Source organism: Phoenix dactylifera, chromosome 11 (assembly GCF_009389715.1).
Source record: "Phoenix dactylifera cultivar Barhee BC4 chromosome 11, palm_55x_up_171113_PBpolish2nd_filt_p, whole genome shotgun sequence".
Lineage (NCBI taxonomy): Eukaryota > Viridiplantae > Streptophyta > Magnoliopsida > Arecales > Arecaceae > Phoenix > Phoenix dactylifera.
Genome location: NC_052402.1, coordinates 3,977,079 through 3,994,745, shown reverse-complemented (window position 1 = coordinate 3,994,745; position 17,667 = coordinate 3,977,079). Strand labels below are relative to the sequence as shown.

Here is a 17,667-nt window from a genome sequence, read left to right as displayed (position 1 = left end):
CCTCGGCCAGACCTCTGAGGCGCACGGCCGTAGTAGGTGGCTGACAAGAGTAGACCTCGAACATCGGGGTTTTTCTTAGGTCGGAGGTCTCGAGGTCGGGCGTTCCGAAGTCGGACGCCGACTTCGGCCGTCCGGGGTCGGAAGTTGTACGGCTTCTTAGGGGCATTTATGTCATTTGGGAAAAAATCTTATTCCCCCCAACATCCATCAAAGCTGATCATGTGCCTTCCTACCCTCTTCAAGACCACCGACGAATTTACAAGCCATTCAACCATCCATACAGCGTGCACATATAGGAATTGAATATGCCTTTCATTCCTATATCCTACTATATCATGCAGTTTCCGATCTAAAACTAATCAGTCACATTTTCTTTATTGTTCGTTTCTCTTTATTCACTTGCAAGCAATATATAACTAATCCCTTTGGTCATCCAACCAAAAAAATATATGCATCAAGATTCAAGAAGGAAGAAAAAAATAGAGCCAAAATTCGAATACAATTAAGTACTGGTTCTCCTCTTTGCAAAGAGCATGATCCTTTCTGATACTAGTAACGCACGATCAAGGAAAATAGTACTTACTATGAGGTGCTTCTCAGAAAATGGCACACAAATAACGGCCCTGGGCTTAAGGTGACTCCCAATCCTGCCCTTTTCGGGCCCTCTCCCGCTTAGATCTCGCCATAGCCATCGCGCTCGCGGCCGACCACGCCGCCTTCGACCTCTCCGTCGGCCACGCCGCCGCCGACCTTGCTCTCGAATCACTTCCTTGCCGAACTCGATCTTTCCATCTCCGCTGTCGTCGATCTCGGCCTCACCCTCTCCGCTGAGATCCAAGGATCGCCGCCCCCGACCTCGTCGCCGTTGACTTCAGAGCCGCCCTCTCAATCGGTATGCCTCACTCCCTCTATCCTCCCCCCACCCCAAAAACCCCACCACCAAACCCTCCTCCGGCGCCGCCACCACCAGTCCATCCCTCTCAAGCCCTAAGCCCCGAGCCAGGCCTGATCTATCGAAGCTAGGGTTTCTCTTTTGTCTCCCGGAGCTCGATTCCTCCCCTCGAAACGACTACTAAAGAGCAAGAAAACTCTTCAAATCAGCACAAGATGTTTACTCGATTTCCATCTGCTTCATAGTACTTAGAAGATGCATTCATGCATTCTTTTGTTTTAAACAAAGATGAGCCTCCGCTCGTTTGTGATCAGAACTATTAATGCGATCGATTGATTATTTTAAGGAATTTTAGTACACCATTCCCTGAATAATGTTCAATTTTAGACAAGATTCTGTTGGTCCAAGAAGGTACTCGGATCTGTGAAAAACACATGATTTTGAAGCTTTCAATTTGTCGCGATAAATTTCAGAAATTGATGCATACTAACTTGCAAACCAGCAAAGTAATTAAACCCACGCACCTTGTAGCTTCTTCGTAGTAGCTACTTCCAACTTTACATTTTTATGTACGGTTGAATGATAAGGTCGTCTCACAATATCCATTGAATACTTTGTAGAATGGTTTGCTACTCGATGTAGATCAAACCTACCGACCCAAGATCCAAAACAAACACGAATTAAATCAAGCATGAGTAGTGGAAGAAAAAAATTTAGGAGAGAAAAATAAATTTATTGAAAAGAAAATATAGGCTGAAACAATGAGCTTCACTTCCACTATCTCACCTCACCAAAAATAATACTCTTCGTCTCTAAATAAAACTACTCTCTCTCTCTCTCTCTCTCTCTCTCTCTCTCTCTCTCTCTCTCTCTCATTGCAAGACAAAAACATCACTATTCCACTTCAACTAAAAAGCAAATTCTTTTATATTGAGTCTTAAGACTCAACCTAACTTAACTTGGGCTAGCACTAAAGGATAAACTATTCTAACTAGAATTGGAATAAGACACAAGGATATACTAGGAATAGAATCCGACAACCAATGGACTTCCAACATACTTGTCCTCTCTCAGTCCCTTGTAGAATTTGAACTTTGCTAGTAAGCATCTGTGGCAGTTATGAGTTATACAGGGAACATTTTAGTGTGCAGTAATTTAGATTTGGTGGAAAAACCAAAAGATATTGGGCTATATAATCATATCATTATGCATTAGTTGAAGTTACTGTGATAAACTCAACCATGTACATTCCCCACAACATTGTGGTATAACATTTTGTGGATCTGCAGCGCTTTATAGGAGTATGCCCAAGATTCTAGAAGTTTACCATGATCTTCATAGTTTTTTTGCCATGTTCTATGACTGGTTTCCTTTTTTCAGAAAAAAGATATTATTCAGATTTGGTTCCTCATTTTTCAATTTCCAGTCTTAGGAGTATGCTGAGATTCTTGAAGCTTGCTATAGCGGAAAAAATTGATTACTACGTGATGCTCATACCTTTTGCCAGAAAATTTAGTACCGTTTATCTTCTTTGAAAAGCCTTCTTTCTTTGCTTCAGTAGCTTAAGTCGGGACATGTAAATAAACTTCTTCATCTTTATGCAAATAAACTTTTTCATGTTGCATAGAAAATCATTTTGTAGGAAATGTGAAAATATGTTTACATCATTTAGGTTTTTTGTATCAAGCTTCTTGTAGGCATCATGCTTATCCCTTGTGGTCTATAATTATCACCCAGCCACACTGTGACATCTGATTGCAATCCTTGGACAAGGGCCAGTGAGATATGTGCCTGCACTGTTAGTTTCTCTGCTCCAATTTCCTTGCATAAGCTACAACATATGTGCTTTAGTTTCATATACTCACAATCTTTAATCTCATCTAAGTGTAATTTGGCTGAAACTGACTCTTTAACTGAATAAATTTTACATGTATCTGTTGATGGATCCATTAATGTCTTTCTTATAATGAGATTTGTTGGTCTTGATCCCCAACACCACATTAGTAAGCCAATTCATAGTGACATATCTTTCCAAATGTTCTTAAAGATTCCTAATATTCTACAAAATAGTTGAAGAAACAATTAGGACCTGAGAAAGTTATCAGACACATCTCTCGTCTACGTTTCAAAATTGTATGTTGTCACGATATCTTCTTGAAGTAATATTACACTGTAACCGTATCCAACAGACATTACCTTAACTACTTGTGATGTTGATATAATCATCAAATTATTTGAACGTTATGGACATATAATTGCAATGGTAACATTTGATCATATGTCTGTAGGATATGTTGTGTCTCATTGTTTCCCCTAAAATTTCTTCATGGTAGTCTTAGATAGTCTTTACCAGTTGTTTCTTGGTTGTATACTGAGAATACCAATACTTACATCTTACCCAATCTACATCAGCTGCCCTTCACCGCTATAAACCCAATAATGGAAACGTGATGATGTGGTTTTTTATGTTCCTTGCTGGTTATAATATAAATCAAGTGGAATAATTTATATATTATGATGTCATGATGCTATCTTTTAAGTGGGGTAAACTTCATAGTTTAGAAGCAGCTTCTTGTAGATGACCCTATGATATTTATCATGATATTTATCATGACATGCATGTGAACATGCTTATCCTATTCTCAGTATACAACCAAAAAGAAAGAAAGAAAGAAAGAAAGAAAGAAATGAAAAGAGGTTGTCCTATTCTCGGCCATGATGTTATCATAGTCTCTGTTTTTATCGCTATTCCTTTAATATCATCGTATGTCTCCATGTGATATTTCTATCTTCTTTTAAGCCACCTGTGTTGATTTTATCAATCAATCAGGGAATTCCTGGTACCTTCTGTTTTTTTTTTGGGAAATACCCTGCATTATGTATAGATGCAGAATAGACCTATTTTTCCACGCATGTCTTCTTATGAAGAAATTGTTAGTATTCAACTATTCACTCAATGTGCCTTGTTTCTATGAAGCAGGTGTCTGTAACTACTTTGTGCCTTTTTTATGAAAAGCTCCTGTTCCTTTTTTTTTCACTGGATGGTTGAACTTTATCGATTTTGGAGATACTTTCTACTCTTCTTAAAGTGTTCGATAGCAGAAAGTTGGTTTTTTTATGTAAATTGTAGTTTAATTTCCTAACTCCTTTCAATTTGTCCTTTGCTTTATCTGACTTTGAGGCTTGTCAGGTTGTCAATATTCTGGTCTCTCTTGAGGATATATGGCAAACACGGCATGCTTTATAATTGTCAGCAGGAATGACATTCCTATATATGAAGCTGAAGTGGGATCTGCACCCAAAGTATGGGTTCTGTTGCTTCATCCTTTATTCTTTTTCCATGTGTCTCTGTTCTTTCTTTGACACCATTTCTAGCAATAACTATGCCTAAGTTCATTAATTAATGGGCATGAATGCTCTTATCTACATAATAATATCATGTAGACACGTTAGCGATGTAAAGAGCTCTAAAACTGTGCGTATACATGTACACGTATTTTTTGGTGGATTTTTGTATATTTAGTTCAGACCTCTAGTGTTGATATTTTGGTTGTGGCATGGCTGGCATACTTCAAATTTCGTTCCATCTAAATTATATTATTTTCGCTCCGTCTTTGCCCCATATTTTTTGATGGATTATGTATATTCAGTATGACAATTTTGACTTATTCCTTATGATATGTGGTTGAAAGATGAATGCACTGTTCCCTATATTATACTTCTCCCATCCGTCTAGATTCTATATCTAGAGGATACTTGGAGGTTTTCTTCTTGTTGCTTGAAGCTTAAATTGCAATACCTATTAGCCAATTATGTGGTGTTTTTTGATTACTCTAATTGGCCTTCCAAATTTCATGTTGATCCCCTTTGTTGCCCAACCTAGTATAGGAATCCAGCGGCTTTTAATTGGAGGTTGACTTTATCTTGAGAGTTGTTCTAGAGCTTTCTCAAAACTTTGGAAGATCATTTCATCTATATAGTGAACTGGATAGATGGAATAAGGCTTGCTAGGTAAGGTCAAAGGTCAGGATATATGTGGTTGAATGAGTGACTCAGAATACTGATGGTTGACATTTCTTCAAACATCGGTCGACAAATCCTAGTTGCTTGTTACATTGTTCTTTTCACTAATTCATTAGTTTATTTAAAACTTTGGATTATATTAAATCTATAGGCTATTGTTTTAACTTTTTTTATTGCATATAAGTTTTAAATGTCAATGCTACCTTAGCCTGCAAAATGGAAATGCATTCTTTACTTCATATTAGGTCAGCACCTTCCGGTGATGCTTTTTTTTTTTACATGATGTTGGGTCTGCTAAAGGTCTCAAAAGAGCATGACAACATCTATCATGTCCATGTAAAGAGCATTTATTAAACTTTCTTTCCACTTATGCATGTTGGCACATAGATTATATAACGGAGATATTGTAGGTATTAATGAACCAAAAAGGGCCGTCTCTATCTATATGGATTTGACTGGAAGAGATAAAGAAAGTTTACATTTCTCCTTATTTGCAAATCTTTCTTGTGAAAGTTGCAATGTATTTTAATTTATAATACGAGGACAAATGTTCTTGAAATTATGGAGAAACATGTTGGAAGTGAAATATCTATAAAATCACTTGATCAGAAAAATGTTGTTCGATAGAGAAATAGATACATTTCTAGTAGTATCAAGAGTGCAAAGATGTTCTTGGGATCACTTGCTGTTGTGACTCAAAGTAAAAAATTGACAACTGGGCAACAGCAAGGTTGATAATAGCTTGGAAGTTTGGATGTATGATATCGACAAGAACTTTGTTGCTCATGTGTGCTGAAACAAGTCAAAATAAATAAATAAATAGAATGGATGTCTCATATGATGTAAAGATTTGGAAAGGATGGCTATGTGCAATGAGGATTGGCAGAGAAATTGGTAGGGCAAGGGGCTAGTAATTATGTGGAAGTGTGTAAAAAGAAGCAATAATTGAAATAACCTGGACAGAAGTTGGTAACTGCAAAATATTTAAAATGTAAACAAAAAGGATCTTATTTTTATAATGTAACAAAAAGGAGATTTTTTTAAACTGCACCATTTATAAATAGTTTAGGTTTAATCCTCACCCATGAATAGACAGTGGTGCCCGTCTTTTATAAGAACTTACTTTTGTTCTTATGTTACATTTTTAACTTTCCTGCAAGCTAAGTGGAAAAATTAGCTAATGGATTCTTAGACAAGACGATGTGGTATAGCATGGCTGTCAAGGCATTGGTGATAAGTACCTGTTATGGAGAGGGAGATATCAATTTCTTTCATATGAGGTGATGATCTGGTTACATATGAATCTTAAGCAGAAAATTAATCCAACGAAGCTGTTTAGTGAACTCTGATTCTCATAAAAGATAGTCCTGCAAGGAAAAAGGATGAACCCATGGATTAAAGTGCCAGCTATGCCAGTAGGCATAGCCCAACACTTATCATGCTTAGCCTGGATGGCACATGGTATGGCTGCATGCTGGTGCATGACAAGTGCCAACCGCTGGAAAAGGATGACATGGCATGCCTGGTTCTAGTATGTGGCACGCGTCAGGCACCGGAACAGGATGCCACAGCATTTAGATGCAGCAACTAAAACCCTGAGTATACCTGGTATCAAGAAGGGCCAATTGTTCCCAATGCTGGTCAAGGGAACAGAGTAGTCAACCTTGACATTGTATCTGGCAGGAATGTCTTTGCAAGAGAACAAAGATAAGGCAACGGAGGATACAGAACTAACTATTCTCTAGCACTAAGTGCTAGGTTAATCTGCATTGGAATAGCCATAGATGGCTATTGAAGAATAAGGCTTATGAAAAATCTAATTATAAGAGTGATAATATGATTAGTTGTAGCTAAATATGTCAAGCCCTCTACTCATCGATATAAGGCTCATATAGTTAGAACAATATCCATGCAGTAAATTACCATGGAATATTAACCAAAAAAAAAACATATAGGGAAAATAAAGACGCGAAGAAAATTTGTTATTGTTTTGGAAGAGCACCATGATAAGCATGGTATGTAGATGTTAGGTATGGAGTAGGAATGAAATGGCCTTTTGTTTTGTACACACGTCTGCTAACCCTAATGAAAGAGCATGGTTTGGGCCGGCTTCAGTGTGGAATCAAAAGGTTTATCTTTGCTGCATTATTACTCCATAAGATTTGCTGGTGAAATAGATATTTGCACCATTTCAATTGAATATGTTTTTTTTTTTGGTACAGTTGAATAGGTTTTTCATATTCATACTCTCATATGCATGGTCATTGTTAGGTTGTTGCTATACAAAAACCTTGAGCTCATCTTACCATTAGAATCTTCCTGTTATTTGTTTGGGAAAGAGCTGTTTCATTGTAAGATAGCTGTTGAAATATATTTTAGCCCTTTGTATGATTAAGATTAGCTGGTGAAATAGATATTTGCATCATAATTTTAATTGAATATATTCTTTATATTAATATTCTCATATACATGGTCATTACCATTTTGTTGCTAGGCAACAACGTTGCGCAGATCTTACCATTAGAATCCTTCCTGTCATTAGTTTGGGAAACAGCCCTTTTCATTTTAGGTCATGTTTTTCCAACCACATTATATCTTGTTTTTTGGTGTTTATGTTGCAGAAGGAAGAAGCAGCTCACAAGCACCAGTTTATCTTACATGCTGCATTAGATATTGTTCAGGACCTTGCATGGACAACAAGTGCCATGTGAGTGTGTTTTTAGGTGTCTGTATTTTCCATATTTGACTTTTATTTATGAGAATGTTTTCTTTATGGAGGCTTATATGTTGTACAGACAATAAAGTGTTGGGTCTTGTACGTTATTTTTGAATTATATTCTCTAGCAACTGTCTCTGATCTTTACACAAGTTGTGCAGGTTTTTAAAAGCAGTGGACAGGTTCAATGATTTGGTGGTATCTGTTTATGTCACTGCAGGTCATATCCTTATTATTAAAACATTGTTAGACTGTATTCTGAACAGGATGGGCAGACATGGTGGAGAAGTTCAGGTTAAAAAATATAAATTTATTATTATCTGTTTATAAGATATATTAGTTGCATCAGGAGATGCAGACCAGTTGTTTACCCTTCGTTTGATGGATGAAGAATGATATGCATTTCTTGACTCTGTATTGATTGTCTCCTTTTTCTTTAGGAGTCAATTGATACTACTGAAGCAACCCTGATTATAATGGGTCAATTTTCCATTGTTCATGTTCTTTAACATGGGAAGCTTTTAGTTTTGCTAAGATTTTCACTTGAATAAATCAGTTGTCATTTACAAAAGACTGTGACTTCAATACTTAACTTTATCACACACACTAGATTGATGCTGCTTCATGACTCTCGTAATGAGGATGGGATAAAAAGTTTCTTCCAAGAGGTTCATGAACTATATGTAAAGGTAATATTGGTTCTACATACTTGAATCTCTTATAATGTTTGACTTTTCTGCCAATACTACATGCATATTCAGCCATTATCGATTTAAGAAATATTTAATGATTCCAGACATTTTCTTTTGATTTACTTGAATTTTTTTGTTAACTGAGTTGTATGATATGGAGTTCATATTTGTGTTGAGTTTGTTTTCATTGCTCAAGGTTTAGAAAATCATTGAAAAGATGGCATCAGTTTATATTCTGAGTTGAATTTTCCAATTTTGCAAAGATTTTTCACTCACTTGTGATGCACTTTTGAATCACTCTTTTAGCATTCATACACCTAAAAAATCTCAGTTGAAATTATAAGTTCTTTAAATCAATGAAAATGAAATGTGTCTATATGGAGGAAGGAACCCTTCAGTCAGAATCCACTGAATCATGAATGGATCTTGTGGACTTTCTCTGGTGTAGAATCTTTATGCCAATACACTACCCGCGTTGTCACTACGGGTGACCTTTGAAACATATATTTTTGTAAACTAATTTTCATTTCAGTAAATTTAGTACACTTGATCTCTTGAAGTGATATGAAAAAGAATGAACTTTAAAGGAATTTGAGAGTTAATCTATTATGATTATTAATTCAAATAAATTTCAGAAATGATACTGCATTATAGGGTGTTATTTTAGAATTGACTGCATTAAAATTAACCAACGGGAATGCTAGAAAGTGGGTATTTGAATACTTTCAATGAGCTCATCGGATGTCTGACATATATATGTTTCATTTTTCATCAAATAGGTGAGCAGTTATTTGCCATGATCATCTTTGGCATGTTGCAAAAGGATTGAGCATGCTGCTTGCAGGAGCAAAAAAAACAAACATAAACAATACAAATGGACATGCGAATGCGCATTATTGCTCATTCTCTTGTGCTTGTGTGCACGCATGGCTAAATGTGTGAGAGAGGCCAAGCTCTTTAATCACTGTGCTGTTCCGCCTATTTTCTTCACTTTACATTAGTCCTTACAATTAAGATGCATTATCTGCTTGCTAGAATAGCATTAATCAGATTTATATTGTATTTTATTTGCTCCTGCTTATTACCTTGTGAAGTCTATTCGGTTTCTCATAATTTTTTATGATCATCTTTTTGGTTTTGTGTAGATACTTCTGAATCCTCTCTATTTACCTGGATCTCGCATCACATCATCTCACTTTGATACCAAAGTTAGAGCTCTCGCAAGAAAATATCTATAGCGGCATCCGCTGTCAAGGACTGCAGAAGTTTTGGCATCCTCTATTGAGTATCATGCATAATGAAGTCCGTATACTGCTAATTTTATTCTGGATGAAAAACCTACTAGTCAATTGTTGATATATATATATATATATATATATATATATATATATATATATATATATATATATATATATATATATATATATATTTGTATGTTTTGTCTACAACTTCAGAAAGTGCTGATTGATAAATCCACCATGTTTTGTCTGTCACGAACATTGCTCGAGGAGCCTGCTGTTTCTTGAAGTTATTTCTCTCCAGAAATAAGAGAGGTGGTGTCTACAATTTACACGTTGTGGAGTTTACCGGTCCAACAGCCTATCAGCCGGATGGGGCTGTGAAATTAGAGTTCTGCAATCCTTGTTCTAAATTTTTAAGTAGGCTTTTAACCTCTTTGTTTGATTTGGGTGGCTAAATGAAGTACTTACGTTGTAACCATGTAGAAGGCTGAACTGGTTTGTGCCATTTAACTTTCTGTTTCTTGAAGTTCAGGTAGGACCGATGAACTCCAATTCGTTTTTGGTGGATGCGTGTGAAGGTAGATGAAATTCCTGTAGGAGGTATGGCGCCCATAAATTACCAATATTTTTAAAAAATAATAATTTTAAAAATTAATAAGATAAATTGCATAATTAAAGGGAAAAGAGGTATATCTGGATTGGGATGGGCGAAAGTACTAGCTCGAGAATGAAATTTGTCATCTCGTGCAGGCTCGTGGTAAGAGGATCTCCAAGATGAGTTTGAATCTTCATATCACGAGCACGGACATGTGGGCGGTTTGGCCCGGTTGCTCAAGAAGAGCTCAGAAAAGCCCAATGACAAAAGTGGAAAATTAGGTGGAAAAGGGCTTAGTAGGAGCGTCTGGATCAGGTTTGGATGTGATGTGTATGGGATCTGGGATCTAGGGCCTTTTAATAAGCTTGGTATAGGTAATCATTGGAAAGATCCCTTTAAATAAGCTCGGTCTGGGTAATCATTGGAAAGGTCTATAAAGGTTTCAGCGGCTCTCACAATGAACGCTTTCATAGCCTACCAGCATTGGCATCTCATAATGGCCCAGCACGCGAGTGTTAGCGTTAAGATCCGTATAAGGATTTCAAACATGATCTGTGATACTCATTAGATTGAAATCGAGTTTCGATTTTAAATTCAATTCAAAGTGGATGGAGCGTGGGGCAAAATATTCAAGCCATGCACGCGCCACGTCATGCCACATGCATGGTATGGACCGTATGGTTGGTAGAGACAAGAACAGTCGGGCTGCAGCCCATCATCTTTAAAACCCAAGTTGAGCTTGGAAGAACTAAATGCCAATAAACGCGAGCGTATTTATATTTATTTATGGGAACCATCGATAAAGAGATTTTAAAAATTCTAAATTTTTCCAAAGAATATTAAAAAATAAAATAATAATAATTCTGTTTAAAAATCTATTTTTTTGAAAAAGAAATAAATATTTCCATTAATACTTCATTATGGTTATGCAAAATGTTGTATCCGTGCAAAAAATATACCATGTTAGACGACAATTTTAAACCATGTACAGCCGGTATCATCTAGGTCCCCTCTTGGGCAGTGAAAACAAAAGAGTTTTTTTTAAAAAAAAAAATTATAGCGACGTTGTTGTAATTTTTCAATTTTTAATTTTTTTAAATTAAATTATTAAATTAAAAATTCGGTTGCAATTCCTCGGCGGTTCCATCGAAAAGCTAGAGATTGATTTTGGATATCCGTTGACAAAGGGATGGTGCTGCCAAGGTACTGAAGGCTATTTGAGGTCGTCCGGTTCACCTGCGAGTTGGATTTCAGCTCGTCTGTTTGGCACCAGGTCTGACCATTGGAAGGTGCTGCTTTCATCTATGGAATTGTTGCACCGCAACTCAATCCCCCTGCCGCTGTTCCCGCTGCCGGCGCCATCAATGGTCAGGAACTACGAGTTTAAGTTCCCCGAGGGAGGGGCAAGAAGCTTCCGCTCGCTGGACCGGAAGTCCTGTCGCTGGTCGCGGGGACCTTATCTTCTCCGCCTTCAGTCTCAGAAAGCGGTTCGTGGGTGCTGCGATCAATGCCTCTCCGCCTCAGCTTCTTCTAAAAATTTCGCGAACCAAGATACTTGGAGCTGTCGATCACGTTGATTAATCACGGTCCAACCGATAATTTTCAGAAAGCATTCTGCGGGTGCAGGATGGGTAGCAGAGATTGTCCAAGTCCGAGGCGGGCGGCGGCGTTTTCGCGATGATGTAAAAGCACAGCGGTACCGAAGATAGCATTGCAGGGGATCCGGAAAAGGTTTAGGTATATTTTATGACAAATGTTTTGAGCTGGGTTGGTGTGGATGTTGCTAATCCAACCATATATCAACGGCACCATCTTGCTGATTCTCGTTAATTAGATGTACAGTCAAAAGGAATTGCAAATATGTTGCACGTACTCTTTAATTTTCTATCTGGCTAAGCTATTGGATGAGATTATTAATACCCGGTGATGAGGCTAATGAGGAAGAGACTCCATCAATTAATCTACGAGGACAACAAAGACAGCGAGGAAGAAGAATCCACCCTCTTTCTATGAGATTAATTAATACACTTGTCTCTCTCCCTCCCTCCCTCTTTCTTATCTTCCTTCATCGCCTCCTCTTCCCCACCACCCTCTCGAGCGCGCAATGGTAAATCAGGGGTTGAATGAAGCTGCCGGTAGATTCAGGTTTTGACAGGTCAAGCTTAATCCGGATTGGGTCCTTTTTAAACTGGGTAGAGTTCCGTTGAATCGAAAATAATAATAAGCGTAGGCTTGACTTTAAACCTAAATTTTTCATGTCAGCAACTCGTCCGACCTTGTTCTAGTCATATTTCTTTCGAGCATGACCGCACCATCCATAACCGAGCTTCATATCCTGCCACCTCTCCTATCTTGATCCAGACTTTTCCATCTAGTTCTAAATGAAAACATCAATAAATTGAGCTAGGGCTTCTTGATAAGGGTAACAAATGGGTCTGGTTTGGTCCAATAAGAATTGAGTTGGTAATTTCACAACACGAACCCGACCTACTTATTATGTAATCAAAAATCTAAAACCGGGCTTGATCGTTTCATTGAATATGCAACTCAACTTGATTTCTATAACCTGATCAATGAATAGGTTAGATCAAGCTTAAAGAGTCTCAAATAAGACAGGAGTAACAGATTAAATGGGTCATGAATAAGCCAGGTTAGCGACCCAACAAATCGTTAAATGAGTTAAAAGTAGGTTAAAGGGGTCGAAGCTCGAAATCTTAATATAATTTATTTAATAAACAAATTAAATCAAATAGTTTATGATGTAAATTTATCGACGCTAAATCGTAACCAGTTTAACGGCGACTCGTTACGATAGGGTTGGCCAACTGGGGCGTAGATTACCACCTTGCTCGTCTCAGCTCCCTCCCATCCGCGGGTCCCACCATCGTCCGTTCGTCCATCGGCGCTCGCTGGGTGCTGACTCCCTCGCCGTCTTGGGTCGGCGGCTACGATTTACCTGCGTTCACAAAATAAAATAATATTAATAATAAAAAATCTCCGCCGACTTGAAGAAGGAGACGCCGTTCGAAATCGAGAGAACCCCGTCCGTCCACGTCATGCGCCACGTCACCTAAGCCCACCCCTAGGTATATAAGTGGCCTGCGCCGGCATCTGCCTGGTCCTTTGTCCGTTTCGCTTCCTTCTCGCGAAATTAGGGTTTCACAATCCGTCTTCGCCCTCTCTCCTCTGCCGGCTTCAAGAGGAAGGAAGCCAGCGGGTATTCTACTTCTGGGCAGCGGATCATCGTCTCGGAAACGCTTCCTTCCCCCTCTCGTATATCAGATCTTCGATCCCTTCGGTAATTTCTCTTCCGCGAAATTGAATCCAATCTTCCGCTTCTTTCCACCGCTGCTTCCTGCTTTGATCTGCTCTTTTCTCGTTCTTGCAACGGATCGGCGCGTTCTGTGCTGTTCGATCCGTTTTCCCTAATCGTGGTTGCGTTTTCTTGGAGGGAGTCTTCCTTGTGCCGTTCTTGTTCTTGCTCTTCGTTTGGCGCTTAGACTCGTACCTCTGTTCTGGGATTTCGCTGGTTATGAGAGGCCGGTTGTGCTGTATTGGTTAATTGATGGAGATATTGCTGCTTGATGCCGGACTCATCGTTGCTTGGGAGGGTTCGATTTCCTAGGGTTTGTTTCCGAGGGTTGGTGTTGTGATGCAATGATTTCTTGATGTAGATGTCGTATCATGATAATAATAGATGAAGACTGCGACCTTATGTTTTTCTTGTTGACGATTCTGCTTGGCCGCAGTTGTGATCAGATGAAAAAAAGAAAGACTATTTCTTTCTTTCTTTTTTTTTTTGCTTTGGGAAACCGATTGTTTTTCACCTTCCATCAAAGGTGCCATCCGTAGATTCGTGAAAGGTGAGACGGATGGTTCTGTTCCAGGTGGTTCCAGCCATTTCCGGAAAATAAATATTTGAATGGAGATTGCCCGAATTGTATCAAACAAGAAGAGCAACCAGTCGTATACTCGTATTCATCACATTTCTCTGTCGTTTGTTCTATTATATTTCTCCGAATACGATGAGCTATAACCAAAGTTTCTGCGATTCCTTTCTTAAGAGTTCCAAAGGCACGCATAAGTCTGTGCTGGCTCTTGGCTCTAGCATCCATTATTTGGACGAGGGAGGACGTGGGTGACGAAATTTCTATTGATTTATTTATGTTCCTTATCTCTCGCAGTTGATAAATTTTTGTTCCTATTTGCTTGTTTATGTGCTACCTGTCCTCTTTGTTTATCTTAATCTCAATTCTGAATGTTTACTTTTGTTTGTGGTTAGTCTTTTTGAATCTTTGGCCGTTGTCGATTATGAGATGCGACCTAAAAATTTATTATCTAACCAGACTCTTTTTTAACTGAAGATAATTGCTGTAATAGATAAAAAATGTAGCTCTTCTTGCCCTAATTTGCTGTCTGGTTTTTTTTTTTTTTTTTATCACAGAGCAGAGGATTCCATCCTGTCTCGGCACAGTGTCAAGCCCGATCATATCGCATCCTGCTTTTAATTTATAGAACATCAGATAGTTGCTTTGAGGAACATTTGTTTGTTCCATTCATATTCAATCAAGTAGTATGCCGAAGGAAAGGAGGACCCGTTCTGCATCCTTTGAACGAAGATCTCGTGGGTCACCTTTCCCATGCAGCTCGTCCTGCGATCGTAGGCATTCTTCTTCTTCTTCTTCTTCTTCGGCCTCTTGCAGACCTTGTGAATCTAGTGTTCCATCCGCCAAGGACACGAAGGAGTGGGAGGAGATCCATTGCCCTGTGTGCATGGAGCACCCTCACAATGCTGTTCTCCTTCTCTGCGCCTCCCGGGAGAAGGGTTGTCGCGCTTTCATGTGCGACACCAGCTACCGCCATTCTAATTGCCTGGACCAGTACCGCAAGTCATTTTCTGAATCCCAACCGTCTCAACAGGGTGCCGAGGGTCAACAGCCGGAAAAGCTCTTGTGCCCTCTGTGCCGTGGGCTCGTTACTGGCTGGACCGTGGTGGAGCCTGCACGCCAGTATCTCAATGCTAAGATCCGTGGCTGCGCTATGGAGTCCTGTGGGTTCAGCGGGGTTTATGGCGAGCTGAGAAGGCATGCTAGGAAAGAGCACCCCTCTGTGCGTCCATCAGAGGTCGACCCTGAACGACAACGAGATTGGCGGAGGTTGGAGCAACAGCGCGATCTTGGCGACCTGTTCAGCATGTTTCGGTCGCCCATCGCTGGAGAGGAGGATGGCATCGGCGTCATCGGGGACGATGAAGAGTTAAGTGGCGGTACAATCCCATTTCCCTCGATCACAGTTTTCTTGATTGTACAGGTGACTCGAGCAGGAGGTATGGGTTCCCCACGACCATCTTTGCGTTCCTCGAGGAGCTCCTCGAGAGGTTCCTCACGGAGCCGAAGAGGAAGGGGAATGATCCTGTGGGAAGAGACCTTCAGCGAGCAGGAGTCCTCCGGCAGACCAACCAGCAACGGTATTGATGATGCGGACGATGATGGTAATGCCAGCAGAGCTGAGGATGCGCCTGTTGCTTCTCGACAAGGCCAGGGGAGACGCCGGCGGCAGCTGAGGATGTCGGACAATGACGACGAGGAGGACGATGAAGATGAGTTGCTGTGATTGTAGGGTTGTTGCCGTGTCGTATTTTGGGTGTGTCGAGCTGGGGGGTGGGTTCTGTAAATCACTTGTTATTCCGAAATATTTCTTGTCATTGATACAAGTGTCTTTTTCTTATGTTTTTATTTGTTTAACAGGGGAATCAGCCACTTCTCACCGTTGAACCTTGGGAGCTAGCTGCTTCACCATTAATTAAACATGGGAAGGTAGCTGCTTCTGTGCTTCTTCGCCATTGAACATTTTGGGGACCTGTTTTCGAGGGATCTGAAACCTTAAAAGAGAAGAAAAGATTGTGAATAATATTGCTTCATCGAAGAATTCGAACATGGAATGTGGGATTCTGGTTTGGATATTACATTTCCGATGGCCGTACGCGTTTGGTTGCTCATAGTCATATCTCGTTTGAGTGATCGTTCTAGTGGTCGTTTGGATATTGCTAGCGTTTACGACGGTAAATCGACCTTTGCGTTGGGCGTTCGAGCGTCGGGATGACATTTGGGTATCTGGCCTCTCTTTTCTTTTTCTTTTCAAGATTAAAAGTGATCGAGTGACCATCAGTCTATTAGTACGAGGCCCTTGGGCAGGGATAAATATCCCGAGCTGGAATTTGCTGGAACCTGCCGGATTTCTGGGTCTGTTACTATCGTGACTGACATCGATCAGGGTCCGAATATGGGGATGATAAAAATGCCATGAGGCCCGGATCCAGATACTATAATTTGGTGCCGAGGGGTGGGAAGGTCGAATGTTAAAAAAAATCTTATCTGATGGTACTCTGTCTGCAGGATTCATAACATTGCTAGCTTCAATCTTAATTTGGTAACATGCTCTGCTCTTTTCAATCTTAATCTGGAAAAAGGTTGCCGCACTTTTCAACCTTAATATGATGAGATTTTGGTTAGCAATTTACATGCCAAAATAGGGTTAGCAATTTTGGTCGACAGATCTTCTGATGTTAGATCAGTGGGAACCTTGTATTGCTTCTAAATTGCTCTATGTATGAAATCTAGAAGGTCGGTAGGATTATGGAAACTGTACCAGTCCATGCCTCGTATACTAATAGCCTTTGATAATGTAATCCAATTATTGTTTATCAATTCCTGTCTACCATTTAGCAACTTTAAGGCGGCAGAAGTAATTCAGATTTACAGTATCATGAGATGCTCGAGCTCTTTGCTACCTGGCGAGCGGAACCAAGTTACACAAATCTCCTCAGTATATTATTTCTATCTTTCTGTTTTTTTTTTTTTTTGTGTGTGTTATATATTAGATGGTGCCTCCTAACATAGTAACATTGCTTTACTTTCAGCGTTTCCGTTTCTCTATGGCCAGCTCAGAACTTGTCTCTGCTTGTCAATTACTAAATTCGGTCAAACTTCTGAGTTACATTCAAAACTCTATTTCAACCTTTCCGCTATAAAGACTACTTGATACTGCTCGAAGGAGAGGTAGTGATGGAAGGCAAAATGGATCTTTCTACGTTGAGTCATCCAATTTTGGCCGAGCAGACCTCAGAGCCGGGCAGGCTAAACCTCGGTTCTGCTAAAAGCCAGGCCGACTTCGGACTCTGTTGAAGGCCGAGCCAACCTCGGCCAGAGGCCAGGCCGACCTCGGACCTCGCTGAAGACCGAGCCGACCTTGGTACGAGGCCGAGCCGACTTCAGCCTTATCAACCTTAATTTCTGTGATTCACGCCGCCTCCAGCTAATGGCCAGCTGATCACAACTCGGCCCAAAACTACAGGTAACGGCCAAGACTCTTACCCTATAAAAAGAGGGTAGAAAAAGGCCCTCCGTAAGCAATACAAAACAATTCAAGAACTAAGGACCATGCCTTGCTGCCCCCGTCATGTTTGCTACCAAGAGTCATACCCTGCCACACCAGCCAACACCATGCCG

The 17,667-nt window shown here is 39.8% G+C and overlaps 2 protein-coding genes across 4 annotated transcripts; both read left to right on the top strand.

Moving 5' to 3' along the window:
* The first annotated feature begins 235 nt into the window (after positions 1-235).
* LOC103721304 (trafficking protein particle complex subunit 2-like) lies at positions 236-9,689 on the top strand. 2 transcript variants are annotated; one of them, XM_008811460.4, is made up of 6 exons: positions 257-892; positions 4,083-4,195; positions 7,537-7,622; positions 7,793-7,854; positions 8,235-8,320; positions 9,469-9,689. In XM_008811460.4, the coding sequence occupies exons 2-6, from the start codon at positions 4,115-4,117 to the stop codon at positions 9,559-9,561; spliced, it is 408 nt and encodes a 135-aa protein (XP_008809682.1). In that variant the 5' UTR covers positions 257-892; positions 4,083-4,114; the 3' UTR covers positions 9,562-9,689. The 2 variants fall into 2 exon arrangements, with proteins under 2 accessions (XP_026666083.1, XP_008809682.1); XM_026810282.2 differs by lacking the exon at positions 8,235-8,320 and having other exon boundaries at positions 236-892; positions 7,793-7,925.
* A 3,590-nt stretch (positions 9,690-13,279) lies between these two features.
* On the top strand, positions 13,280-16,124 carry LOC103721295. Of its 2 annotated transcripts, none has more exons than XM_017846306.2 (3): positions 13,280-13,457; positions 14,604-15,819; positions 15,910-16,124. In XM_017846306.2, exon 2 carries the CDS (start codon positions 14,735-14,737, stop codon positions 15,770-15,772), a length of 1,038 nt encoding a protein of 345 aa, XP_017701795.1. In that variant the 5' UTR covers positions 13,280-13,457; positions 14,604-14,734; the 3' UTR covers positions 15,773-15,819; positions 15,910-16,124. The 2 variants fall into 2 exon arrangements, with proteins under 2 accessions (XP_017701795.1, XP_008809671.1); XM_008811449.2 differs by having other exon boundaries at positions 15,907-16,124.
* Positions 16,125-17,667: the final 1,543 nt, after the last annotated feature.

Bases quoted from the DNA above. Each gene is read 5' to 3' on its own strand.
- LOC103721304 (XM_008811460.4), top strand. From the start codon at position 4,115: ATGGCAAACACGGCATGCTTTATAATTGTCAGCAGGAATGACATTCCT. The intron at 7,623-7,792 runs GTGAGTGTGTTT...CAAGTTGTGCAG, and splicing joins GCATGGACAACAAGTGCCAT to GTTTTTAAAAGCAGTGGACA. The intron at 7,855-8,234 runs ATATCCTTATTA...ACTTTATCACAC, and splicing joins TGTTTATGTCACTGCAGGTC to ACACTAGATTGATGCTGCTT.
- LOC103721295 (XM_017846306.2), top strand. From the start codon at position 14,735: ATGCCGAAGGAAAGGAGGACCCGTTCTGCATCCTTTGAACGAAGATCT.